At 44.3% G+C, this 27,921-nt stretch overlaps 1 protein-coding gene across 2 annotated transcripts in view; it reads right to left on the bottom strand.

Annotated features, from left to right (window-relative positions):
* SYN3 (synapsin III) overlaps window positions 1-27,000 on the bottom strand; it is a 188,636-nt gene extending 161,636 nt beyond the window's left edge. Inside the window, exons 1-3 of one of the 2 annotated variants that reach the window (XM_033058014.2) lie at window positions 26,852-27,000; window positions 19,494-19,567; window positions 7,769-8,261 (exon numbers count right to left, since the gene is read on the bottom strand). In XM_033058014.2, the coding sequence (XP_032913905.1) occupies window positions 7,769-8,079 (311 nt within the window). In that variant the 5' untranslated portion in view covers window positions 8,080-8,261; window positions 19,494-19,567; window positions 26,852-27,000. The remainder of the gene's footprint in view (window positions 1-7,768; window positions 8,262-19,493; window positions 19,568-26,851) is intronic. The other variant, XM_033058013.2, reaches the window with a different exon arrangement.
* Window positions 27,001-27,921: the final 921 nt, after the last annotated feature.

Genomic DNA, 27,921 nt, shown 5'->3' with positions numbered 1-27,921 from the left:
AGAGAAATGCATGGGACTCTTGGGGAGACGAGGGCAAGGGAGTGGGGTGAAGAAAGAAGGAGAGAAATGGTAAGAAGAGATTCGGGTAAACAAACCAAAAGGCATCCATGGGTAATTTCTGGAATTACCTGAATAATTTCCCTGGTATCACATTACACATATTTTTCTTGAGCCCTTGGGAAAATAAGGCATGTAATTTCTTTCTGGATAATCCAGGAAAAGGTGAGGCTGAAGCCCCCTGGTTTGGGTGTGGGGGCACCTTAGGGAGGGTGGGGAGGTGGTGAGCCACTGTATAAAATCCCTGTGTCAAAGGGCCTGGGGGCCCAAGTGATGCACAAGGCACTCACTGTATGTCCGCATTGTCTCCTTCATAAAAGGGGCTGGGACTGGGAAAAAGGAGGCAGTTTCCAGGATACTGGCCAGCAGCTGCTGGAATGCCCCGACCCCCCCCAGCCCCTACATGCTATGAGGGCAGCAGGGAGGGGAAGGGGGAGGAGAGATGCATTTGTGCCTTTTTTTTTTTTTTTTCCCCAAGGGTGAAAATAAGGAAGGTTTTCCTTTCAGGAGCCAGTTCTCACCCGCTGCACCACTTTTGCTCACTTGAGAAATTCCCAGCCGTATACAGTAAGGAATTTTGAGATGCTCAGCTCCTGACTGCCCAGGGCACAGGGATGGGAAAAATCACTCCATAAATGCTGAGGTCTGCAAACTGCTGGAGTTTTTGTCCACATCTACTTTGGCCCAGAGACCTTTATGCAGTGTTCAGCTGGGAGATGGACTGGTTGGTAATTAACACTTATCCTGCAGGAGTACCTTGGGTCAAGGGGTGGGGGTGTCAGAATGGTAAATAAGAGTGATGGATGTGTGCTTTGACACCTCAGAAAAAAAGGTTTGAATTAAAAGTTAAACGGACCAGAGGCAAGTGCAGAAAGAAAGGAAAGGTATTCACATTGTACATACTGGCAGGGAAGGACCAATGAGTAAATCTCAGGTTTGTGGTGGGTCAAAAGGGAACTCTAAATACACTGACACTTTGCCAGGAGTTCCATAGAAGTTTCAGCTCCATCGCAGGGACACAGTAGTGCTGTAACCAGCCCTGTTCCTCCCCAGGGCAACATCAGTTTGCTCTTGGTGCTGTCACCCCCTGACTTGCTGTCACCTCCGAAGGCAGAGCCAGCTCCACAGTGCTGCAGGTGTGTCCTCAGTGTCCTCAGTCAGGCTGTGGGAACAGACTTCTGTTGCCTTCTGGAAGAACCACAAAACCCAGCCCACTCTGGTTACTGTGAAATCACCCCTGAAACGCTATTAGTTATGGGATCACATCAAGGAAAGGAATGCCTCACCCAAAGGGGCTGTGCTGGGCTCTGATGGCCACCCTGGTTAGGGGTTTTTTGGACAAAGGAACTCCTCCTGATGAGGTCCTTGATGAGATCTGACGTCCCACCCTACAGGGCTGGGAGGATTTTCTTGGCTTGAATGCAGATGGAAAGGGAAGTTGGATCAGCAAGGGAGAAAGGTTTTTAAAATGTTCTTTTGTGAGTCCTCCCTTTCTGAAGGCCTGTGTTCTGGGGAGACCTGGCTTGGCAAGCCACCAGCACTTCAATGATCACAGACACAACCATCCAGGTCACTCATTCTATTCAAGGAATTGTGGAGTCCCACACAATAGTGGCCTCCCAGCATCTTCCTGTGCCATCTCCTGCTCATCAGAGAGGGGTAATCAAAGCCATCCCCCACCAAGAGGAGCAGCACCAGTTAGTGCAGCACTGCTGCTTTTGGGCACAGCTTTTTGTGCTTCTCCGAGCTGTCAGAATAGGAAGGACACTTTGCTGTAGGTCTGGTCCCCCACCCAGGCTGTACTGTGGTCACATTCCTCCTGCCCACAAAGAGCTGGGGGTAGGAGGGCAGGGAGTGGAGGTGGGGTACTGCATTAAGTACAGCATGAGGCAGCAATTTGATTTTGTGTATTATCAAAATAGTGTACTATTGGAACATTTCCACATTGCTGAATCTAAATAATATAGCCTGGAGCTGTTTGCAAGGGGTATCATTTTTTTGTTGAGGATTTTGCAATATTTTTTTCCAGTCTACTTCAGTTCTCCTTGAATTTGAGGATCAGTGGAACTGGACTAACTTGGACCAACCCTTGGGCAGGGCTGTGGACGCAGAAGAAATGTGGCTCAAAAACCTTGAGAAATGTATCTGAGGGTTGGGTTTGTTGGGTTTTTTTAATATATACAGGACTAGGCAGGACATTGTGAGGTTAAATTCTATGCATTTATAGGAACTCTGGTAAAGCAATTAAGGACCCAGATTTGACTTGCATTAGCATAGTTATAACCTGGTGGGGAATGTTTTCCATATTCCTTGTGTCTATTTTTGTAATGATACTAATCCTTTACATTTCTGTATCACCTTTCATTTAGGGGGACTAGATCCCAAGATACTTTACATATGCAGGACAAAAATACAGACAGACATGATGGTGCTATACCTAAAACAGACTGGAAAGTAATGAGATAAATGAAATTTCTTGAAAATTTTTGACAGCCTTGCCTCCGTTTCACCCCTATGTCTATATGCTAGGGAATACAGAAACTCTCCATGCTGCTCCCAGGTGTGCACGTGTGCACATGTGCACAAACACACACACTCATTTAACACAAACTTGCCTCCACTTTCTGCTTTCCACCTCTCGGAAAGTGGAATTTGGCAATAAGTGTAGGAACAAAAATATTTGGTGCTGGGTAGACAAAGCTGAATGATGAAAATGCAAGGGCATTTTAACCAGTCTGGTGAGAATGTGAATTTTATGCATAAGTTTTTTTCAAATTATTGCTGCATTGTTGCATAGAACTTGTGAAACCTTGAAAGCTCACCACTGGGCAAAAAAACCTTATAATAATCTATTGTCAGTGACCACCATGTTAGATGATTTAAACCTTTCTTATCAGAAAATATAGACAAAAGTTTACAATTCTACCAGCAAATTCCTAAGTTCAAACATAAACTCCAAAACGTCCCATTATTTTTAAATGTCTTAGGTACAGAAATATTCCTCTTAATAGGAGCCTTAGTATACCACCTTCAGCTTACTAAAAGCATGAAATGACTCATGACACTCACTGAATATTTTTAAAAGGAATTCCTTGAAAAAAACCCTAGGATTTAGGAATTCCCATGTTACTAAAATTAGACTGTTATTGTTTTACAATCAAATTTTTAGGCAAAAATATTTAGGTAAAATTATTTATTTAGACATATTTAGGGCTCAATATTTTCATGTTTCAGAAGTAAAAATAATTTTCTTTTTAAAAGAAGTTGATAATTTCCTTTGACCAGTATAAAACAGCAATCCTGTCAAATCAGTCCATAATTAGACCTGAATCATGATATTATTGTAACACAAAGAACCATTTCAAATGTTTTAAGAGGATTTCGTTCAGTGTTAATCACAGTTTCTCTCTTCCTTGATCTTAAAATTTTTGGAGACAGCATGTTCAGGCAGATTTGGCTGTAAATTAAAGGGGAGAGAAAACAATGCAATTTTGTGTCTCCTGAAATATCCTCTGTGACATACTTTTTTGTGAAGCATTTTACAACGTTCATGTGTGTAACTGCTGCACACAGGGCATGTGTATTTTGGGCAAAGCAGCAAACACAGCACTGTGAGCTCTGGAAACAGCCAGAAATGTGGACAAAACACACCAATGGCTTTGAGAAGCCACATGAGCTGTTTCACAAATGTAACTCAGATATCCAGCAAAAGCAAAAAGAACAACTTTGTTATGGTGTCTGGTCCAGAAAGCAATGCTTTTAGCATGTGTGGCTAATAGCTGTGCTTGATCACTTCCCCCATAAGCTGTTTAAACACAAGGCATTAGGCTGGAAGGCTGAGCACTTTCACAGAGGATGGGGGTAAATAATTCACAGTGCAAAATCCTGTTTGATCTGCTGAGAAATTCAATCCAGCTAGAGCATAATTTCGCTTAATAGCATAGTGGGTGAGGAGGTTGCCAGAGGTGGGATGCTTCCCTGCTGGCTGAGGTCAGGCTGCTGGAGCTGGCCCATGTGCCACCACCGGGGAGTTCTGCTGTCCCCCTTCCTCATGGTCCTGTTCCCTTTTGCTGTCTGTGTGTTTAACACACACACGTGGATTCATGTCTGAGCTCCATTTTCTCTGGCAGCTGCTGTAGGTGAGTTGTAGATGCGTTTTTGGAAGTCTCCCAAGGCACAGATATTCCCAGCCAGAAGGAGCCTCATTCTCCAGGTGGAGGCTCCCCAGCTGAGAAATGTGCCAATGATGACAGAAGAGAAGCCAAGCTTTTCCCTGGTGTGTTGATGCACAGGTACATTCATTGCTGTGCGTGCCTCTGAGGGCTCCCTGTCAAGGCCAAGGGCACAAGGGAGCTGTATGGGGAGGATTTTCCTCTTGTGCACATCCTACACATTGCAATTCACTGCGTGCTTCCTTGCAATGTCCAGAGCTGCGTCTTTGAGGAGAATGGAAAATTTGTCAAAATGTTGCCACTTGAAGAAAAAGCTGGGCGAGTTCCCCTGTTCTTAATAGAATGTACCTTTCTTTTACTGCTGCTAATGCAGAAAGCAGCTGATCGTATTCTGTGGGACTTACATTGTTTTTATAGTACTTTGCCTCTGGAATAAACCAGAGCGTATTGCATGTCAAGAACAGCAAGGATTTTATGGTGGAAGACAGGCCATGGATTCCCATGGATGCTCTTTCCTTCAGACCTCTGAGAGAAATTGAGTGCTATACTGTGCCATCAGAGACATAGTAGCTCCTCAGAAATAGAAAGGATTGTCATTTGTCACTTTAAAGTGCATTCAACATGCACTTGCCTATTTGAGTTGTTAAAGCATTTCATCAAGCACTTGTGCAACACCTCATCCTAACCCACAACTGCAGCCCTTCGCTGTAATATAAACAGTGATGATAAATTAATGTCTGGCTTGGAAATATTGTCACAGTCTCCAATTCTGAGAAAGTGTTTTCATTTAGAGAAGAGAAACCAAATGGCGGATTCCACTGTCTCTCACCCTTCCTGTCTGTGAACAGGCTGGTCCTTGTTGCAAACCCTGTGTAACTTGCTCTGAGGGAGTAGGCACTGTGGAAGCCCCTCACCCTTGAAAGAAGGACAGCACATCAGTAGTTATTTCTTGGGGATTTTTTAAGTTAGCTATTTCAAAAGGAGAAGGAAAGAATTTCTTGAAAACCAAGTACAGAGGTTTCACAAGTAGAAAGAACAGAGAAGGCAGAGGTGAAATGCATTACAAACATGATGCTCCTTTCAAACCCAGAATCACCAGCACAGAAGTAACACTGTGCTGTTGTTCACCTTCCAGAGTCTGGGACTGTTTCTGTACATGATGCAGAGTGGATAGTTAGAATCCCTGGATAATCAGCTTCATCAGCTGGTCTCTCACAAGGCAAACACTGCTTCCTAAGGCTGCTCAGCCTGAACTCACATAACACCCTGGCTGAGACCAGGAAGATGACTGGCATTGCTCAGAAGTACCTTACCAAAAATAAATATCCACGGAGCCATGAAGCCACTGCTCTTCAGTGCTGCTCTCAAGGGCTCACTGAGTTTCCTGGAGACACAAAAATCAACCAGGAGGAAGCACTCGTGGCCCACTGGAATGGTTGCATTGCCATGCTCTCTCAGAAAAGACCATCCTTTAATCTGGGGAAGTTTCCAGGCATGTATTTCTGTCCATGCTACAAAGAGCCATGGCAATCAAGGGTTAGTAATGTTCTTTACTTGTTCTTCATGTCATACATACATCAGGGTATGATCATGAATTCATACACTAATTTTGTTCAGTGTCCTCACAGCCTTAGAGAAAGTAAAGGCAGGGAGCCTTTGCAATAATCATTTGATAGCAGCAGGCCTGTGGGTTGAGTCAGAGAGCTGGGATAAATGAAAGGGTTATCCCATCATTCCTAGAAACTCCTAGAAAATGGACAGCAGAGGGATAGCCAAGACAGCAGGATGTGAGGAGTGCTTACAGGGGTGGTGGAGTGAGGACAGCATGGGTAGCCTGGCTTAAAGGAAGGTATACTTCCTTTTTATATATCCCAGCTGCTGCTCCCTCAGCAAACTCAGCTCACAGACCACAGAGTCTGCATGACAGAGCAGCAGCTGGGAGATATAAAGGCAGCGATTCAAATGAAGTGTGTATATTTTAAAACATGAAAACACTGCAGCAAGGTCCAACCCCTGCTTGTCTTTTGCCCTGCCCTGACTACCTCCAGCACCATTAATCTCAAGGAAAAACTAGCTAGGCCTTTGAGCTAGGGCTTTCCTCTCTGATTACAGTGTTTGGACTACAGAGTGGCAGCTAAGCCCCAGATGCTGGAGCTGTGCATCAAAGGCACTCCCATTCCCAGACGGAGGATGCTGTGTTAAGGGACTGCCACCTGGCAGCATCTCCAAGGAACTGCAAAAACACTTCGCAGAGACAGAGATTAGTGAGAATCAGCCTGCAGGAGACTCATGGTGCACCCAGGAGAGAGAGATCAGGTCAGGATGAGCCAGACTGGTGTTGTTGACTGGTGGAGCTGGCGCTGAGGAGCTGCTACTGTGATGAAAGACACCAGGCCAGGGAAAGATCCATGGTCATCCTTAGCAGGGACTTTCCCACTCACTTAAGGAGTTGTTTTTTCTTTGAGAAAAATCCCACTGTTTTCCCTCTCTTACTTCAAGCTGGCTGAAGATATCTGATCTAGTTGTACTCAGCCATGGTCTCTTTTTAGATAAGAGCTAAGCTTTTGATTTAAGAAGATACACCTAGAAAGGTAGGTCTCACCTTGTCCCCCCTCTTCTAATTAAACAGAGAGAATCAAAGGTGGTGTGGGATGAACAGAAAAATAAAATAATCTCCCTTGACCATGACCCAATAACCCAACTTCTTTCATTTTGAAGTCTTCAATATTGCCCTTTACCTTTGCTTTCTTTGTCTTGTGACAAGCTGGCAGATGAAACAAGAGCATCTTTTCTGGATTTTTCCCCCAGATAACTCTCAGACAGGTTGCCTAAAGCTTTCTAAACCAGTTGACTTCGAAAAGGAGCATAAAAAAGCAGTAAGTAATTTCTCTGACATTTCAGAAGACTTCAATTGGGAACACTTTGGAAAGTGTACTGTGGCACCTAATAACAAAGGAAACAAGTTTCCAAATTTTTGTTTGTAAAGAGACCTGCATGTACAAGACAAATTTGAGGCTTAGCTGAGCCTAAGATCCTTTTGCCAATAGTTGTTGCTATGCTTAGCAGGTGAAGGACCCTTGACTGGCAGTATGAAGTTTGGTTATCTTTTCATCATTTATGTATAAATTTGCATACAGAGAAAAGTTCAAGAGAGATGGAGAGCTGGAGAGATTGAGTCACTTTTAATGTTTAGAGTCAGTACAGTGGATTAAGGTCCTAAGACACATCATTAACACACCTTCAGCTGTGATCTCTTAGGATTACTTGTAGATATGACAGCTTGCTATGCCTGCTGAGCCAAGAAGGCCCTGTGGGTGTTTGTCTATTAAGGCTCTGAAGAGGTTGGTCAATGAACATCAAATGAACATTTTTTTACCAAGAATGTTATGAAAAATCACACTCTGCCATTCACACAAGCTGTCTTACAGGCACCAGCCTGGGGCTAGGGCTGGTGACCCAGATGTGGAAGCAGATTAGCCGTGACTCCCAGACCCCTGGGCATGTGGATCTGAAGGCAGTGGGGAGCAGGGCTGACTCACCAGTCGGTGTGCGCGTCGTCGATCACCAGGAGCACCTTGGGTTTCTGTGCCACGGGGGGCGCGGGGCCGGCCGAGGGCTCCATCAGCCCCGCGGCCGCCTGCGTGGTTTGCTTCATGGCGCTGGAGATGGAGCTGAAGATGCTGCTGGAGGACGAGTGCGAGGGCTGGGCGGGCTGCAGGTGCTTTCTCTCCGTGGCAGGAGAAACCGGGGAGCTGGTGGAGCTGTCGGGGCGCTGCAGGTCCATCATGTAGCCATTGGGCAGGTTGGCCACGAAACTGCTGTCTGAGAGACGCCGCCGGAGGAAATTCATTGCTGCAGCCTTGTGGGGAAGCTTCCTCAGCAAAGCAAGGCTGAACAGTGCTGTTACCAGTGCTGCAGGATGTCTCTGTGTCCGTGTGGGTACCTCCTTACAGGTCACGCACGCAGGCTTTACCCCTTGAAATCGTGCTGGGGGTATATGCTTAATTTTGTCAGCTATATTTTCTTTCTCTCCTGTGGGAAGAGAATCAAAGACATATATGTGAGATGTACACTGTGAGACTGAGATAACTAACCCCCTTTTGGTCTCTTAGACAGGTACCTTAATCAACAAGAGAAGAAAGGACTGCTGGTTGCTATGCAGTGTTTCACACCACTACAGTCAAATAGGACAAAATATGTGAGACCGTTCTCATCCCCAAACATTTTCTGCTCAGTACAGACCAGCCTGTACTAGCTTAGGGGCTAACAATTCTACCACTGTGGAGAAACAAAAAAATTACTCTGACAAATGTGAATTTTAAAAAGAGGAGCATCTTATTTCTGGTATCTTGTGTGTTAAAAATTACAGAATAACTAATCCAGGTGGATATGAATTTGCATCATCTTTGGTGGGCTTGTGAGCAAGGTTCTGAATGTAAGGAACAAATGTCTGAAATTCAAATAGGATGTAAACAACAAATACCAGAAAAATTCCCATACACATTTTATCAAGTTCAGTGACAGAAATTATTCTTTTCTGCCCCTCCTCCTCTGCACTCAGACTCTGAGCCAGGTTCTCACTGGCAGTTGGTTGGTAGATACTAGCAGGCTATCTGATTTTAGAAATTCACTTGTAGGAATTGTGCACGTACTCAAAACTAGAAACTTGGCTGTCTAATCTTCACATAGTTTTTTCCTCTCTTGTTGGTATTTTTGGTTTCTTTGGGGTTTTGTTTGTTTTGTTTTAATGAGAATTTATTCTGCTCATCTCTTCAAGTGAGAAAACAAACATAGTGATATATAAGTATTTGACTCTTCTCCCTTGATGATGGTATGAGGACTTTGTTTTTACTCAGAATACTAAGTATTTCAGCAATTAAACAATCTCACTGTTAAAAAAAAATTCACCTCTAGGCACATCCCAGAAAACAGACTTCCACAGTAATTTCCCAATGAATTTTTAACTGACAGGACAGCCTTTGAGTCTTGGTTGGTGAGTTGTAGGGGAAAAAACAAAAGAAAATTATTACTGGTAAAACAAAATAGTTTTTCAAGACATACATATTTGCAGCAACAAAAATGAGAGTTATCCCATACATCAAATGAGATGAGTCTCATACATACGTGATATCATTGTTTAAATTATGCCTAACCCCCTTCAAGTCTTTTTGAATGACCCCCTACAAATACTGGAGCTGCTTGCCTTCACCTGGTATGGTCTCCCTTACTGCTCACCCTCTTGTCCAAACTCTGATGGCACAAAATTGTCTTTTCCCAGTTGTCCAAGAGAACTAATTGTGAATCTCCCTCCTGGAGCTGTGGGTGAGGGCTCATGGAGCAACCAAACAGCTTTCTTATAATAAGCTCTCATTTATTTGTCACCTACTGGGATTTACAAAGTTTTACAAACAAAGGAATCAGACCTATCCATGTCCATACCTCTCATAGCCCCCAAACCCTTAGAGAGGCTCAGAGAGCCTATCTGGAAGTAAGCAAGCTACAGAGAGCCCCTTGGCATGTCCCCAAATCTTGTCATCCATGACCGCTCTGACCCCGCAGGCATATGATCCATCCGGAGCAGAGGGCTCCCTGCTATTGCTGCTGACATTGGTTTATTAGAGTAATTCTTCTTTTGATTTCTAAGCCCTGGCAGTGCAAGTCCCCCGACTTTGCTGGAGCCTGGAGGTGGTCTTTTCCCAGGGAATGGCTCAGGAAATCTTTAGTGACTTCCTGCCACATTCACAGTTGATAATGTATCTCAGGGTATTGTGCTGACTTCCCGCCTGGTCCTGGTGCACCCGGTGACTGCACAGCATCAGGGGACACACACCAGGGAGCACTTTAGTAGCACTGGCTGGTTCTGCAGTAATTGTTCCAAAAAGCAGGTAATGGGGAGCACCTATGAATTGTGAGCTAGCTACTCACCTCATATACACACCCACACAACATTTGTCCTCCTGCAGGAATGGGGAGTGCCAGCACAGAGCCATCCACTGTTACCTGTCCAGGATGACCTGGGTGGCACAGCCCACAAAGGCTTTAGGGGATTTATATACCAAACACCGGGTAAAAATGTGCTGTGCTGTCCTCTTCTCAGGAACCTGTGTTTTCTCCTTGCATAACACAAATAAGGAAAATTCCTTCCCTTCAAAGGCAATCCATTCAGGAGTAGGTGCAGTACTGGTTAAAGAGGAGCATCCCAGAGATCTGTCTACTGTCAGAAGGGGTCCAAATGAGTATCCCATTTCTGTGCACAGCTATTAGGCATGCTCTTTTCTAGGGCCTTGGTGTTAACTGGCAGGACGTGGGGCATAAATTTGGTACTGGTCTTGGGAGAAGCACCTGCAGCACAGGATACCTGCTCTTTGCAGGACTTGCACAACACCACAGAGCTGCTGGTTCCTGCTGTGGCAGTTCTCAGCCACGGGAGGGAATCTGCCCCCAGCCATACTGGCTGGACAAGGTTCTTGTCACAAGCCAGTGTCCTTGGGACAGGGTCCATAAGGACTTGCATTTTTTGTGAAGGTGCTTCTTCCCCACTTCCAGGTGTTTGCATAGCTGCTTCCCCCTCTGAGAGATCTGCACTCTCCTAATGAGCATGGATAACTTGCAAAGCATCAGCAGGTAAATAAATGGGCAAATGTCTCTGCTGGGCCCTGCAGTGCGGGAAGAACAGCAAGGAGGCTTATGACCTAGGGTGTCCCAAGGCTGGGTAGGTCCAGAGTATTCCATGATGTGCATGGAAGGCACACAGTTTTCCTCTGCAGTGGGGCATCCCAAACTGTGCCCAGTGCTAGCACTAAACAATTTATCATACTTAAAGAAGGCCGTGACCAGTCTCCTCCTGCTGCCTTTTAAACAAGAATATTTGCAGTGACCTGTCATTTTTTTCCACCAGGGGTTTTGCAGTGGGAGATGTTGCCCAGGAGATGCTGGGAGCTGGTAAAATTCTCTTGTCTAGAGAGTTTGGGACGTTACTCTTAGTCTGCTGGTTGGCACAGCCTCCACTATCTGCTAAGACTGGGCTGCATGCTGTTGGCTTGGGGAGGAAGGAGAGGAAACCTAAGCGCTGATATCACAGGGAAATTGCCCTCTGGTAAAGCACACAGAGTTTAAAATCAAAGAGGATGACACTGCTGCCACAGAGAGCCTGGCTCCGCTCTGGTGTTCCGGTCAGGAACCTCAGCTTTGGGCATCTCAGAGTGATGGCACAGACTGTCTTCCTCTCATTACATACATTTTTCTAATGATCTGCCTAATGTAATTAAAATAGATTTTTAAAAAATGTTAATGAAGTTATTGGTGGCCTCACTGCATCGATTTGTCAATTCCCATTAGCGCCACCACAGAGGAGATCTCTGCAATGGGAGCAGTGCAAACTGCCAGGAGGTTCTCTGCCAGCATTTTACATTGCTTTGATTACTGGAAAACCTCATAGTCTGCTTTTGTATCACTCTCACTTACTGTTATTTAACTTTCAGAAGTAGGTGTTTTCATCCAGGCACGGGCTGGGTAGGTTAGGACCTCATTTTCCTACTGCCTGAAACTCTCTGTGGATTCCTGAGGGCTCAGCCTGGCAGGCCAAATCCAGCTCTGGAACTCTCATGCAGCACAGCATCCACCCATTGCACATAAAAGTCTTACCCTGGCAAGCGAGCAGGGCTGCAATTTTAACAGATGCAGGAGCCTACACCTCCATCAGAAGCAAGCCAGATCTGCTGAGTGTTTTTTGTCACACCAGAGCCACAGGCAGGAGAGCTGCTGGCTCTACACCATCAAGTCGTACGTTCCCTGTACACCAGTGGCTCACACGGAGACACATCACTCACTTAATGCTGTGCCAGGCACAAACTTGCCTGCAGGAAGGGAGCTCCCTGCACAGCTGGAAATTCAGCCCATGGGCGGCTTCCAGACAAGGCTACAGCTCCTGTGCATCTCCTCAAGCTGCAAGGCAAGCAGCTGCTTCTCACCAAGCTGGAGTCTCTGCTGCTGAGTGAAACAGCTGCTCCTGAGAGCTGGCTGCAGAAACAGCATCTGGGCCGTGGAGTGCAGGCTGGGGATCTGGGCTATGCTTCAGCATGGGGAAATAATAACCAAGGCACAGGAGAATGAGTGAGTCCTCAGGAAAGACGGCAGGGAAGAGAGACGGGGAGAGGAGGAGGAGAAGGCTCGAGCAGAAAGGGAGGAAGCAAGCAGGAATATATTTAACCAACAGACAATGCAGAAATCCCAACAAACATGAGCACTGTCAGAGAATCAAAAGGGAACAATGTGAGCAACTAAACAAGGCAAGAAGAAGGTCAATTAGAGCTGACCTTGAAAACAACAGCCAAGAGGCTGGCACTGTCAGCCCCTTACTAACACACAGTTAAACTTCCTGGCTGATATTTTTGGAAGAGCTAGGGAGGATATGCAATCTACTCACTCAGCACGCTGACAGCAGCCAAGCACCTACCTGCTTTCTCTCAAGGATATACTCCATGGAGACACAAGTTATCTCAGAAAACCTGTTGACATGTGTTAGAAAACAAGAACAAAATGTTCACTTAAACCTCGTTGGGTTATTTTCTGATGCGCAGTAGGGTCCGGAGGGAACCCAGCTCAGCTGGCTGAGAGCTGCTCCCCATGCTTAGATTTCCCCTGAGCTTGTTCTCTCATGCTGCCAGGTAATGAACTGACACAACCACACCAACCTGTGCCTGACTGCTGCTCTGGACAGAGCAATGCTGGGGGCAGCAGGATGGGCAAACAATGCAGAAGGATTATTCCCCACATCACCACAAGGACTGCATGCTTCCTTCTGCCCCACGGTGGGTGGGAAGGTGAGGAATGCTCCTCACCTGGCAATAACCATTGACTTACACCCCTCACATCCCTTTGGCAGGTTGTCTTCAGCACACACTCAAGTTTTAATACATTCCCATGGATCCCTTTCTGCCTTCAGGCATACTGACATAACATGGGAGTTGACTTCTATGGAGGGACAGCCGTGGTAGGAAACTCAAAATCCAGCTGGATGCCTTTCCACATACAGTATATTTTTTAAAACTGTATTTTCAACATTTCTAGTCTATTTCAAAAAGAGGAAAGCAAGAGATTATTTATTATTGTCAAACTTTCAGTGTTTCACCCTGAATGGTTTCAGCATTCCCAAGCTTGGCATAACTTGGAATTTCTTGGGAAGAACTGAAAGCACAATAAAACAAATTGTTCTGAAATTAATTAGAATTTTTGTTGGATTTTTATTTTATTTGCCACAGTCCTGGGTTCAAGAGGAATGTTTAAAGATTTCTTGCTATTTTTCAGCAACAGCTGAAATTCTGTAAATCAGAAAATTACAACAATATGGGCTAGAAAAAGGAGAGAAAAAGGATACCCCACCAAATACTTCACATTTTGTAACCCGCAACACATACAAAAAGCATAAGAATTGGAAAGACTGCATGCCAGCCCAAAGAACAGAGGGAAGCAGAGTTTCCATGCCAGTTTTCAGTTTGCAGAGAGTTTTCCCAAACACCAGCAACAGAATACAGCTCTAATGTAGACACTGGTTTAAATTTTCCAGAGCATGTAAAACTACAGCACAAATTCCACTGACACCAGCAGAGCCACATGGTGTCTTCTGAGGAAATTGCAAGAAGTCAGGAGCCTGCAGCTGAGGGGATGCCAGGGCAGGGGAGAAGAAACACTTATCAGGACAATAATCCTGCTGCTGTGTGTTGGACAGCAGCTCACCAGAACCAGAGAATGGCCTGGGCTGGAAGGGATCTTTAGAATCATCTAGTTCCACCCATCCTTCTGTGGGTTTTCACAAGCAGTCAGTCTCTTGTGCCTTCAATTTCACTGCTCAAACAGAGATTGTCAGAGATGGCAGGAAGTCTCTTCCTCAGAAGTGAATCTCTTCACAATGTTCAGCATGCTTCACTAAGCCACTGAAACATGTATAGGTGCAACGATTCCATTGTCTTATTGCTGCATTCCTGTAGATCTTTAAAAAAAATGCTCTCTGCTTGCCTGGGTGGCTATTCGACTGGAAGTCTGAGTTTCACAAATCTTATCTGCATTTTCCTTTTGCAAAACTGCCAGACCTTTCTGCATAGTAGTTTAGGTAGGGGGGCTGCCTTATCTCCTGAAGATAGTGGGGGTGTGCATAACAACCCAAATGCAAATGGGACCGCTTGCAAGAGCTACACCCTCATTTGCACAGCAAATGAGTTAGTCTGCTTCCTATTATTTCATAATGGCAAGTGAGGAAAAGAAGATGGGGAAAAACAATCTGAAGCAAAAAAATACCTCTGTAAGATCATCACACTTTCAAGTAGATGGCAAAGGAAGACGACTAAAGCCATGAAAAACAGTGAAAATTTTTCTAGTGAAAAAGAAATCTGAATATTATGACAATACTCTCTGGCTTTAATATCCTCCCAAGAACAAATTACAATATGCTGCTTCTTGTAAACAATATATTATTTCCTCATTTTATTTTCACTTTGGAAATCCTGTTGGCACCTAATGGCTGCAGTGCTGTGTCAGTGGTAATATCCTCTTGTCAATGGGCTTATGGAGGCCTTTTGTGGCCTGTCTCTGTTCAGCATCAATAACTGCTTATTAGCAAAGCCAGATCCAGCTCAACTGGAGCAGGCAGTGTGTCTAATCCTTGAATGCCACAGAGCCATCTCCATCTGAAAGTCAGTTGAGTTTGCATCCTGGCTCCATTTCTGATTTCCCAGGAGTGCTGTGGTCATTCCTACCCCAAGCAATAGTGACACTAATGCTTCCATTAAGCCAAAGTGGCTCCTCATGGTGATAGTAAAGGAGAGCAGGAGACAGCAGTATAAGCCAGGGAATTTGTAGAGATAAATGCTCTGCAAATTAAGGGGATAAAATCCTAAGAAGGAAGTAAGCAGGGCTTGGAAGGCCCCGTCTTTTTCCTTCCCAATCTTGGATCTGATGCAGTTCATGTTGTGTGTTGTGAGACATGCTCCAAGTTTCCTGCTGCAACCGTGCAAGTCCTGATTTCATGGTGATAAGAGTGAGAGTGGCACCAGACTCGCCATTAATAGAGCAAGGATTTCCTTCAGCTGAGAGGCTGCTGCTTTGAAGAGTGCTGATGGGAATAAAATCAAGAAGCTGGGTGTATTTAATATGTAGGGCCTGCCAATATGCATTAGGGCTCATCCAGATAAGAGGTGCCTCGGGGGCTGACAACTCACAGGGTCTCAGAGGAAACTGCAGCAGCTTGCCCAGTGCTAATGGGGCTCATCATGGGTCTTGATTGTGATCACAAACACTTTGTCATTCCTGTGCCATTTTCTTTCTACTCTATTTCCATTTTCTTTTTACTCTATTTACCACAATAGACTGGTTATTTAAAATGCTTGTAAACAAAATATTTTGTTACCATGAAGTGAACTAGATATGTTGTGAGGGGAAAAGTGCTACAGGCTGTGAAAGACGAAGAAACAATTAAGAGACTACAATATACATCAAATAGATAATTGTTAGTTAACTAATACTGATAAGAAGGATTTTCTGTTTGAAGCACAAATTGTATTACTTTTGATATGTTTACAAGACAAAAATCTATTGCATATTTCCAAATAAAAAATCTTCAAATACAACTTCATAATTCTCGCATCTATGCTTCTAATTAATTTTAAGGTGCCACAAAAACTCAGTTTCTTTCCCAAATGTTCTATGCTCTTAGGGGTTAAAAAGTCCTCCTTCAAACATCTGAAGTCCTCCAAATCATCTGTAGTACTAGCATATTCCATCTAAGCTTGCTGCCATTTACATCTGCCTCATTTCTTCCCCTTGCATCATTCCAGGCACCACCATATTCCATTTTCCCAAATTTTCCCCATATGGCGAGGAACTGCTTATCTTATACTTGAGATTTACTTCACCTAATGGTGTGAACAGCAGATACCTGGAGAAATAAAACCTCTAATTTCCCTTTACGTAGCTCATTTGCTTTCTAACCATATGTGCCCATCTCATGTACCCGCACAAAGATGATCCAAGAGTCGGAACATGCTTACTGATATATTTTGATGATGGAAGAAAAAGACAATGTTTTACTGCATTCTGGGCAAGATTTGTGACACAGCTGTAAGAGAGCTTGATGCCAATGCTTTCATGGGATGTAGAAGTGGTGGGAGATTGACTGGCTGTAGTATTACTGCCAAAGAGACAGAGAAAATGAGGATCAGTAGACCTTCAACTGGAGCGGTACAGGGGTTGTCTCAAGCTCTGTGATAGCAAATCCAAACCATGCTGAGCATTTGTGGGATATGTTTTTCTTCACTTTTTTACATCTTTACTATTGATCACATGGAGACACAGGAAAAGAGGTGTGGGGTTTTGTGAATATGTCCCTTTTGCTCCCACCATGTACCCAAACACTTCTCACCCCAGCAAGGGCACAGTCCCCTATCCCAGAGCTGGACTGAGCACTCCAGTCTTTGTGACATTGCCAGTGCCTGCTTCCCTGCTGCAGCCTCATAAATGTCCATAAGATCCTTCTCTAGCATGGCTGCAGGTTGGAAAGATGCAGACCAAACATGTTTGTGGTGCCAGAAGGAGCCTCTGCAGGATAGTCAGGGGGTAGGTGTTTAGCTCCCTTACAATAAAGGATCTGGACAGTTTTTGAAGGCCATTTATGAATTTATGTTGTCTCTGTAGGGACATTGTGTTGATGAAGATTCTCATCACCAGAGGTGCACTGCTAAGATTAGAAAATACCCTTTAACAAGCTAGTGATAAATTATATCACTACCTTATTTCACTAACCCTCTTTTATGTGGCTGTCTTCTCTCCCAGTTCCTGCCTGCTTCCTCTCCAGTCCTTGTACTCACGATGGATGGTGTAGGAGCCCTCCTTAATTGGTTCCAAACTCGGGATACTATGTTTAGACAAAAAGCATCAGAACACAGGATACATGAGTGTGGGAAGTGGATTGGATTCTGGAGCCAGACAAAGTTCTGAGAGATCAGGCTAGTGGGCTGTGCCTAGAGATGGAAATACAGCACAATGTGATTTTAACAGTCTTCTGCTGTCAGCTTGGGGAAAGGTCATGCAGTGTCAGTGCCTTGGTTTCCCATTTAAGAGGACAAGCTTTACTTTGCAGAGGGCAGAGATCTTGCAAGGCTCAGCTCATACACCTCCATGCTGCACCTCTGAGCCAAACACGGGCAGCTCCAAGAGCTCTGCTTCCCCTGCTGATCAATAGCTGAATTACAAAGCCTTTAAGAGTCACAAAAGTGGCCAGTCTTATTTAAGAAACCAACCACCAAATCTTTCAACACCTGGAGAATATATAGCCACTATGAGTGGCAGGAAAAATACAAAAAAAGCTTTCTTAGAGGAAGAAAGCAGCACTTAGAACCATTTTGCAACAGGGAACACAATGGATGAATCTGCACACCTGGTGTGAATTACTGGTCACAGGGAGCAGGAGCATTGCAGCAGGCAGAACAGAAATGGGGACATCCTACAAACCTCACAGAGAAGTTATCTGAGAGCCACACTGGAGCCTCCCTTTGCACAACTGTGTCCTGAGTAGCAGGACAGGTTGGCAGTCACTACTTGTGTACGATTGTACACTGATACAGGCAATGATAGAAGCAGCATTGCAAATTTTTTCTATTCCTCTCCGGGGCAATCTGCATTTTTCAGAGTTAAGTACTGCTGTCCCACATGACTGAAGCTTACAGACAAAAGCCACTTTTACTCTGGATATGCACTTACAAAACAAAAAATGTGCCCAAGAGTAGACTGCAGTATCAGCTGAAGAATCCAAACCAAACCCCACAGAGCTTTGAGTAACAGCTGGAGAGTTGCCTTGCTCTGCTGAGTTTACTTCCAGCTCTTTGCCCAGACAGAGTGCCTGTGCTCTCAGGATTATTAAGGCCAGCAAGTATGAAACTTTCTGGCCACCTGTTAACAAATACCTCTCTTTGTCATCACTATGGAGGCATAGCACAGGTTAAAAACCCAAACCAAACCAAAATGGAAACTCCAGCACATAACTTCCTAGCTTCAAGATTTCCATGGCTGGCATGGATGGCCAGGTGTTAAATAAAGCAGGTTGAGGAAGTGTTTATTCCCTGCAGCTTTGCAGAGGCACTCACCTTGGCCTCCTCCTGTTCAGATGACAAGCCAAAATCTGCCTGTGCTTACACTTGCATATCCAGTGTTTGCCAAAGGTTTGAGCTGAAGGGCAGAGCTGATATTCCTGCATGTTGCAGTACAGCAATCACTTTACAAAAACACACAAAGCATTACTCTTTATTTCAAGACTGCACACAAAAGAAAACCGGTCTTTGGGTTTTTGTGGCTCAAAAGACCTGTTCCTTTCACTTTTTTTTTTAAAGGACTTTAAGCAAGTCACTAACTATATAAATAAAGCACAGAAAGGTTAAATTGGATTACATTTTAGAGAGACTGATCTGTGCAGAGATATAAATACAGATTGCAGAGGTGTTCAATAATATACAAAGTAAGTAGAGCAACTGTTTAAAATTAAATCTACCTGGAAAACATATTACTTGTTAACATGGAAGGATATACAGAGCTTTCAGCTCAAATGAGTACTGCAATGTCACTGGAGTCCAGTTTCAGAGCTGATTACTGCAAAAAACTGTTGTTGATGCCCAGAAGATGATAATGTGTAAGAAATAAGTGTATGAATGACCTTTTATAAATAAGCCAGGTTAGACACAAGGAGTTCTGTCCCCTTTTTTATCTACTTCAGTGCAAAAACAGTAACAAAACATGTCCCAGCAATGGAATTATAAAATCTGGTATCATCATTGAACTTCATCAAAGTATTGGATCACCTTTACATGTTTCCTAAGAGTTGCATGAGTGATCCTGGATAAATCATTTCACATTAGAATATGTAAATGTAATGTAAAACCAGGACAAGAAAGGGCCATATTGTAAGCAAAAATAATGTACACAGCACGATAACAAATATATAGAAGTCCTTCACTATTATCAGCTTAATCACTTGCTCTTGTCTCGCTTCAGCTCTCCATCATTAGTATCTCATTTCTGGAAGAGGATAATTGCTTTGGATCTCTTCAATTACCACTAAAGCACTGCAGAGCACTTGTAAAAATCAAATGAATTTGAAGACTAGGATCATTGAGCTTATCCTCCCACTAGTGCAGCTTGTGCAGTTTCTCCTATCTCCTCCCATCGTGAGTTTATAATTTCTGATTGAAAAAACAACTCCAAGGCTAGTTTGTAAATACTCACCAGCTGGTCAAAACCAGTCATGCAGCTAAGCCATAGTCCCTGCAGCAAGAGCAAAGCAACAGCTCCCTGAAAGCCTGAGTGAAGAAAACAGTGTTTTGTCCCAACTTCAGCAAGGACTGCATGACCATATGACACCCCAATGCAAAGGCACTTGCTAAGCATCCCAGGAGAGCTCAGATGTTAATGCTGTAAACCAGAAGCTCTCTCCTGGGCAGCTAGATCTTGAGCAGCAGCTGCTGATAGTGCAGGGCTAGGCAGTGCCTGGCAGCAGTCCTACCCAAGCTGATTTTTTGGTCTGTGTTTCCCTGAAAGTCGGACAAAAAATATTGTCAAGCAATGCAGGAGATGGCAGCTGGTTTGTTATTTATTGCAGATGATTATTGAATAGGGCCCTGAGCAACCTGACCTAGTGTAAGGTATCCCTGTCCATGTTGGGGGTGGGTTGGAACTAGGTGGTCTTTAAGGTCTCTTTCAACCCAAGACATTCTATGATTCTATTCTTATTTCACCTCCCCCATCAGCTGCTATCCCTGACCACACCATGAAACAGGCATGTGCTGTGCTCTCCTTAAAAAATCAGAGTTTTCCTTACCTGCCCATTGCCTTTGTTGCCCTATCACAAAGCAAGAAAACATGCACTTAGGAATTCAGACAACTAAAGAGTCTATTAATTCTTCACCACCTACTTTGTTCTTGGAAAATATACAGGTTTTACAGCATTGTGTGAGGTAATCAGCTATTGCTTCTACTAGCAGAATAGGGCATACAGAAAAACTGCAGCAATGCTATTTATTTAACTGGTAACTATCTCAGAAAGCAGAAAGTCAATTCCTTCCCTTCTAGCTCAAGCAAAATCCTCATCAACTTCTAAGGGGTTCTCTCTGAAATGAAAAAGCTCTGGAAGTTAGAAGTGACCTCTCTCTTCCTGATGATGGTGGAAGGCAGATGGTCTTGCACAGCTGGCATGATTTTTGCAGGAGATGTCAGCTGTGACTTTGCAAGGTCTGAGTTTGCCCTGGGTGACTAAAGGCACTGTCCTGCTCTGAGGGTCACGCCTGAGGAGGGGATGGTGTGACTGTGGGGCTCAGCAAAAGAAAGAAGTGGCACTTTCCTTCAAGAAAGAAGCATGACATGTAAAGCCAGAGGCATGTGAACTGTGACCAAGAGTCAGAGACATCAAAGAACCTTTCCTGGGAAAGCCTCTCTGCACATTAATAGGAATTGTCAGCTCCAGCTCTTGACAGGCACCATCCTCTCCTGTGCCTTGTGTTTCTCAGTAGCTGGTGCCTTGAATGGCCTCAAGAAACTCTCATATGTGAAACTGCCCCTGTGGGGAACAGCGTGGGAAGCCCTGACTGAAAGGCTCTGCTGAATTATTAAGGTTGCCCAGAGTAAACCAAGGTAACCTTCATGTGGATTCCTGTCAGCCTCTTTCAGTTTTATTATAAAGCAGCAACCTCCTACCTCGCCTACTCCTCTCTCTCCTGCTAAAAGAAACTTCACAAGCCTGCTGAAGTAAGAAAGCCTGCCTAAAAGATTAACTAAATACACACAGGCCTATTTTAGATAGAAGCAGCAAGCTAAATACAGCAGCCTTGAGCTGCTGGAGGATGCACAGTGTTTCATCCAACCCATCTTGCCAAAGTGCAATCAATGCTTTAGTGAACATACAGGGAAATACAGGCACTGAGTCTCCTCTTTAAGCAGTAAATCAAAAAACTTTGGAGCTAAAAATAGAATAAATGCTTCCTAGTTTGTCACATCATTTGGTTTTGTCAAGCCCACTTCAGCAAACAGCCATGTGCCAAGTGTGTTTCCCTGCCCACACACTGTCCACAGCCCCCGGCAGCTGCCAGTGATGGGCACAGTGCATCAGAAATGCGTGTGGTGACTCAGGGACAAAACTCATGGTACCATCACCTCTGGCACTATGGGATCATTCTTTATCCCAAATTTCCATTTCATTGTCCACTGCTCTACAGCAGTGGCTATAAACAACTGCACTGTGCCGGTAAGTTCCATGAGAAAACCCCTGATTTTCCTTCTGCAAGAAGCATCTGCATTTTCTAGCATCATCCTCTGGAGTTTATCAGCTTGCTCTGCAGAGTCAGGAAAAAGTGTTTCTGCAGCCAAGAATGTCTTTGGTATGTTCCTGGGCTGCAATGCACTACAGGGCTCTTCAGCCCTACTCTAAAGCCAGCAAAGTGCAGTTGAAAGTGGGGGAGAGAGATGATGGCATAACAGATATGTTCATTGCCTTTTACAAAAGAAGACAACCACTTGGGCCAGAATACCCTATATTAAAAATAATACACTTCATCTAAAAAAGGAGTGTTACTATATTTTAAACAACAGATTTTAAGGGTCTGAATCATCTTGGAACTGACTGTTCTGCTGCTATTGGTTTTTCTTTTCTAATAGCTCTATGTAAATATGCTTGTGTTTGCTTATAAACTTAATTTAGTGCTGGTGAAAGCCTACCAGTTCTTCTAGATTAAAAATATTTGACATTGGCTACATAAAAGATATGATGCAAGCATTTCTGGCTGGCTTTTTTTTCCAGCAGGCTTGGAAGTCCTGAGTTGCAGAGGAGTGGGACTTTCTCTATTCACTCGGATGGGAATTAGTAAACTCCTTATTTGACTCCAAGTAATGCGAGTGGCTCTAGTTGTGGCTTTTACTGACACCTGGTCAATTACTATAGTTTCTTAAATGACTTTGTGGTTTTGAAAGGCCAGAACCAGCAAGTTAAAATACTATTTCCTTCTTGTGCCATTGTCAACTAAATGTAACATTGAATTGTAAATTAAAACACAGGGCTCGAGGTAGCACCCTTTTTAAACTCAAGGGAGCTCAGCAAACAGCCATTTCAGACCACGAAGACCTGGCTGAAGACACTGTTTGCCATCTTCTAAAAGGAGTTGCTATGTGTATGTTTGCTCTTGTGTATGAGAAGAAACAAGGAAGCCAATGCTTTTTATTTTTTCTTTCCCAGCTGAAGTATAGAGGGAAGGAGTGCTGATTCTGGCTTATGCTGAGAGTGGGAAATAAATCAGCCAAAACCCATAAAGCTTGGCAGAAACCAAAATTTCCTTCTTCCAAAAAAAGGCACACCCCTCTCTGTTACTTTGTCCAGTTTTCACATGGCTCTTCAGTCCTGCCTTTGTCCTACCTTTTTCCTCCTTTTAACATGGACTCTGATTTATTTTTCAGACACACGGGAACATGATGCTGCTTGCCTTCTTCAGGCTGGAGCGTGATACAACACAGCAGCTCTCTGTCTTGTTCATATCCCAGTCTGAAGGGGATACTCCCAGTATCCCCCAGGGTCTTTCCTACTCCATCCGATTCACTTTCCCCCCTCCTCCCCCATGCCAGTTCACCATATACCATCCTGGGAAGCAGACAATCTTTTCTTCCCCTTCCTGTCACTCTGATGACGATACAGAATTCAGCCCTTTGCAGTGGAGGGCTGCCACCAGGACAAAAAAGATCATTCCCACCCAAAGGCCACACCACAGACTCTTCTCCTACTTTTCCAAGACTGTCTCGTCAGTTTTTCTCATTTTTATAAGCAGGGTATAAATTACAAGCACATGCCCTGGGCCACCTTTCTTGTGGCCATTGTAATCTGCAAAGGACAGCAGAGCCAAACTGCACCCTTGCTTTAGCATTTTATCTGCCCAGACAAAGTAGAATTATTCTTCATTAAACAGACAAGAGATGAATGTCTGGAACCTGATAGCCATTAATACAGACATTGTTAGTTCCACATAATCACTTCATTTTCCTTGATAACTGTATTATAAATATATATGAGTCTACAGTACTAGACTGTTAAGTGATCTGCTACAGTTGCTAATCAAATCTGTGTTATTTGTCAGCATTTAAAAAAGCTCCTTGACATTTCCAAATCTCTAGAAGTCATGAAGGATGGGAAAAGTGAAGAATTATCCAGAATGGAGAGAGAGCATGGCTTCCCCACTGCTTAAACAGAAAGGAAACCATTTTATCCTATAAATAAAAGGTCAATCTAGAAATTGGAATATTTCCATTTAGTCTTACTAAGTCTGTTTGAAAACTTATGATCCAGGGCTTTGCACACCTCTGGGGATGCAAATCAGCCAAAACCACATAGACCTGAAGTGAGAAGAACAACACTGGAGTGAGCAAGAGGGAGGGACACATGTGGCAGAACAGTGACATTGTTGGACACAAAATGCTCTTTCAACAGCTCTGAAAATGCCCTGGGTGGTTTGTTGGACATTTCAAATTTGCAGTTTCACCTATCAATAGATTATCTGATCAAGTTGCTGCAACTTTATCAGCTAATAATTGTATCTGGGCCAGGACAGCTCTTTGCAATGCCCGCTTGGGAATTCCAGAGTTATTTCCTTAGCTATTAAAGAGACAGGAAAGGGATTTTTAGCATAAAAACATCCCAAAAGAATTAAATATCCTAGAGTATTTACTGCAAAACTTGACATTCTGGGGAATTTCCAGACACCACAATGCAACACACCAGCCACTGTGCAATAAGAAACAAACTTCTTTTTTGTTTTTTTTTCCTTTTTAATTAGGATAATACTGTTTTTTCTTGTTGGAAAGTGTGATGCAAATAGCATAAATAAAGTAGTTAACATGAAAATAACTAAAGCAAAAATCCTTGTTGCAGAGTAGCTGTGAAAGTTAAGGGGCATCATGGTTCAGTCCTCTGGTGTGGAATTTGCAATACTGCAAATCCCATAAGAACATTTGCTCACACATCCCATGGCACCACCCCCTCATCCCCCCTACAAAACCCAAGAACAAAGCAGTACCTATTGTGGGGGAGGAAGGATGGTTTGTTCTAATTAGTGTTAACATCCATGAGGAGCACAAGTTCTGCATCCCATCACGCCTCTCATTATTAGAGTACCCAACCTCCTGACCTCCACCCAAGAAAATGATATCATTGCATGAATTAATCATCTGAGCAGTTAATGGCAAAAAGCGACCTCAGGTTTCCAGCACAGAGTCTGGCACAGTGAATCGGCGGTGACGTCTGCTTCCCTGGGAATACGCTGGCATTCTGCCCATTCCTGAGCCTCCCTGCGGACTCAATGTAGGCACCCAACGGGCAGGAACTGCTGCAGCCAGCACCGGGCTGTGCTGCTGCTGTGGCAGCGTCAGAGGGATGCTGCTCCTGCCAAATCCCAGCAGGCATCTCTCGGGAAAGGCGCACTTCCCAAAACCAGCAAGAGCAGAGGACTTCCTCTGATGTGCAGAGAGAGGAACTCTCAGGAGCAATGAGTATCTGCCCACTCTTTAGTAGGAGAACCTCCTGCTCTGCACCTGGGAGCTGTGCAGCCTTTTGCAGTGTGTGAATAAACAAGTCATTTGACTATTCCTCTGTTTCTGGGGCAGGGGGGAAGAATTTTATAATACTGGGGAGTTTATTCTAAGATTGAGATTAATCTCAGAGTGAGATTCTTCACTCATTCTGTTGCTGCGAGTGCTTTGAAGGCTGGAGTCAAACTCAACTATGACCATATAATATGCCCTGTGTTAAATTCATTTTTTAGTCAGCTATTCCAGGTGAGAAGACCCTGTCTCCATCCTACAGGAATCTGCAATGTTTCTTTTTTCTCATCACCTAATGCAAATATCCTCTGCAAGGTGGAACCTTTTCATACTTTTTCCAAGCGAGTATCCCTTTGGTCTCACTTGGGGTGCATGCACAAGCTGTGAGACAGAGGGGGTCAGACTCAGCCCACCACTCAGAGGAGCATATCCCAGAGACTCCAGGAGATGTCATGGGCAGAGTGTAGACATGAGAAGGGACATGCTCTCTGATGGGGATATCAGTAATTTTCTTCATCTTCAGGCCATGTGACAAAACCACAGAAAATAAAGAAGCTTGGGTAGAGGAAAGCTGACCACTGATGTAAGAAATTTGTGTTAGGGAGGAAAGAGAACCTATTTGGACAAAAGGGTTTGGCTAATCCAAGATAAGCCATTTTGTTGCTTCTCCCTATGGGGTTTTCTGCCCTACTTCTCTTTTTGGAGGGAGCCTCTGGGTGTTACTTTCTGAGCAAGCAGAAAAAGCGTATCTCCCTCCACACTCATCATGAGAACGAGTTCCAACAGAGATGATATCCACAGGTGAGCAACATCTTTGCCTCAGCAACACTTTCCTCTGGATCCCAGCTTGAAAAGAACGAGATGGTGAACTCCTGTATGAAGCAGCTAAAGATTTTAGTGCCTTACAGGGAGCTATGACCCCTGCTCCAGTTAGTGACCAGAATAAGCTTATCCCAAATCTGGGAAAGCCTTGTTGTACACGCTTGCAAAGATGTAAGCTGAAGAAATGTGATCGTAACAACATCACTGCAAACAACATTTACTGTCTGCATGGCTTTGTGCCACTTGCCAGGTTTGTAATCCATCTCCCCCCACCTGCCCTGTCTGTTCAGCCATCACTTGTTATCAGAGCAAAGGCAGTGAAACAAAAGGAAGGGCAGAGGCTAATTTGCTTGATGTGGTCCTGTTCTTCCAGATAACGTTAATTTATGGGCTCTAAGCTCATCCTCAGAGATGCTCACCTTTGCATCATCAAAAGGGAAATAACAAATCTGTGGAAGCAACTCAATAAGCTCCACTTTAGCAGCAGGCACAGCAGGCAGGATGGTCTGAGCATCAGTTTCCCTAATCAGTCACATTACCTGTCCCGATTCCCAGCCCACATCTCCCCCTTGCCTTCCAGGTGTAGCCAGCTCAGCAGACAGGATTAATCCACTTCCACACTCACTTGCATTCTCCATGTTAGAGAATCTGATTACACAGATTGCCTGCAATTTATCTCCACCTGCGACACCTAATGCTCCAGTCTGATGTCCTCTTTCCCGGTTTAACATCTCACTGCAGATCCAGTACATACACGGAAAGATGCACACACACTCGCTCTGTTTTGATTACAAACAGCTCACTGAGAGCCTCGGCATTTTCATTTTCAATCAAACCAGAAAGCACTACTGTTTTCCCCACTGTGCCCATGAGGTAATTCCTCCCTTTGGGCTCCCCTTGTTACATTCAGACTGCACAGGCTCCATGCGCTGCTGCTGGAGCCACACAAACCACAGGAATCTCTGTACAGACACAGCTCAGTGAACATGCAGCGTTACAGAGCCCTGCAGCACGTATAAAGACAAAGGCACAGGCTACATGCACTGAGCAAGTGCCTCCACATGCATTCCTGTTTCCTCCAAACCCTGCAGGAAAACATTGCCTGCAGAGTGCTTTCCCATGAACAAAACCAGCCTTTCAGCACAGGGTCACTGCATGATTCAGGCAAATCCCATTCCCACCCGCTCCCTTACCTTTCCTTTCCTTATTCTGCTAATCCAGGGGCCCTGGACCGATTCTCTTTCCCTCCTGCACACAAACTGCCAGTCCGTCCTGCTTCACATTCACAGCACACCAGCAGGATTCACCGTCATCCCATTCTGTCGGATCCTTATCGCCCTATTGGCCAATGCCAGGCAGTAAATTCAATTAGGCTCCTCCTTATAACTATATTATCACAGGAACAGGAATGAATAATTTAGTAAAACAACAAGGGTGTGCAGGCTCTGGTGTCACAGACTTCACCCCCACTTCACTCAGGCTTTTATCAGAGAGGAGGGTAAAGAAACCAGAATCTGTCTGTCACTCCTGACAAGGAGACCTTAGATTACCCACTTGTGTTTCCCATTCCATCCCTCTTGTCCTCCTCCCCCTAAGCCATGGCATTCCCATTTTATTGTTGCACTTCCATCCTCAGCCCACAATACAGTATTTCCTTTGTAAATGGTCATTACCATCTCAGTGGATGCAGAGATTTCTGTCCAGGCAAAGCAATACTGCAGCACATCAAACACTTTGCCTCTTCCCTGAATGCAGTACGTGAGGAAAGAATGAAACTGCTCTGGAGAAGGGAGTGACAAGACAAGCAGATCATAGGGAAATGGGAGAGTCTGCCTTGTGTCATGGTATCCTCTGTAAAGCAACTGTGCTGTGCATCCATCAGTTCAGACACCCCGAGGACGCAAGTACATGGTTCCTGAAAGAGAAATGTTCATAGATGCACTGCCCAGGGACTGTGATTTCACATGCCTGCTGTGGGAGTTTGGCTCTTCACATAAAAAAAAAGTAAAAATAGTGATGGAGGAGCTCAGCAGGACAACCCCTTGGTACCCTCAGAACAGACCAAGGAGCCAACAGGGATTTTTAATGACAGCAATATTGAAAGCTACTGCTAATACATGCTCATGTGCACAGCATTAAGAAACAGATGTGTCATGCCACCATAACTGAAAAATAAAGAGGCAGGACGAAGCTGACATTCTTCCTTTAGAGCCCAAGAACACCTTTTGCACTCTGCTTCCCATGTGCTAATATTTACTCTGTA

The sequence above is a fragment of the Catharus ustulatus genome, chromosome 4 (assembly GCF_009819885.2).
Source record: "Catharus ustulatus isolate bCatUst1 chromosome 4, bCatUst1.pri.v2, whole genome shotgun sequence".
In the NCBI taxonomy this organism is placed as follows: Eukaryota; Metazoa; Chordata; class Aves; order Passeriformes; family Turdidae; genus Catharus; species Catharus ustulatus.
The sequence above is the reverse complement of the archived record's forward strand: the minus strand, read 5'-3'. Positions and strand labels throughout refer to the sequence as shown.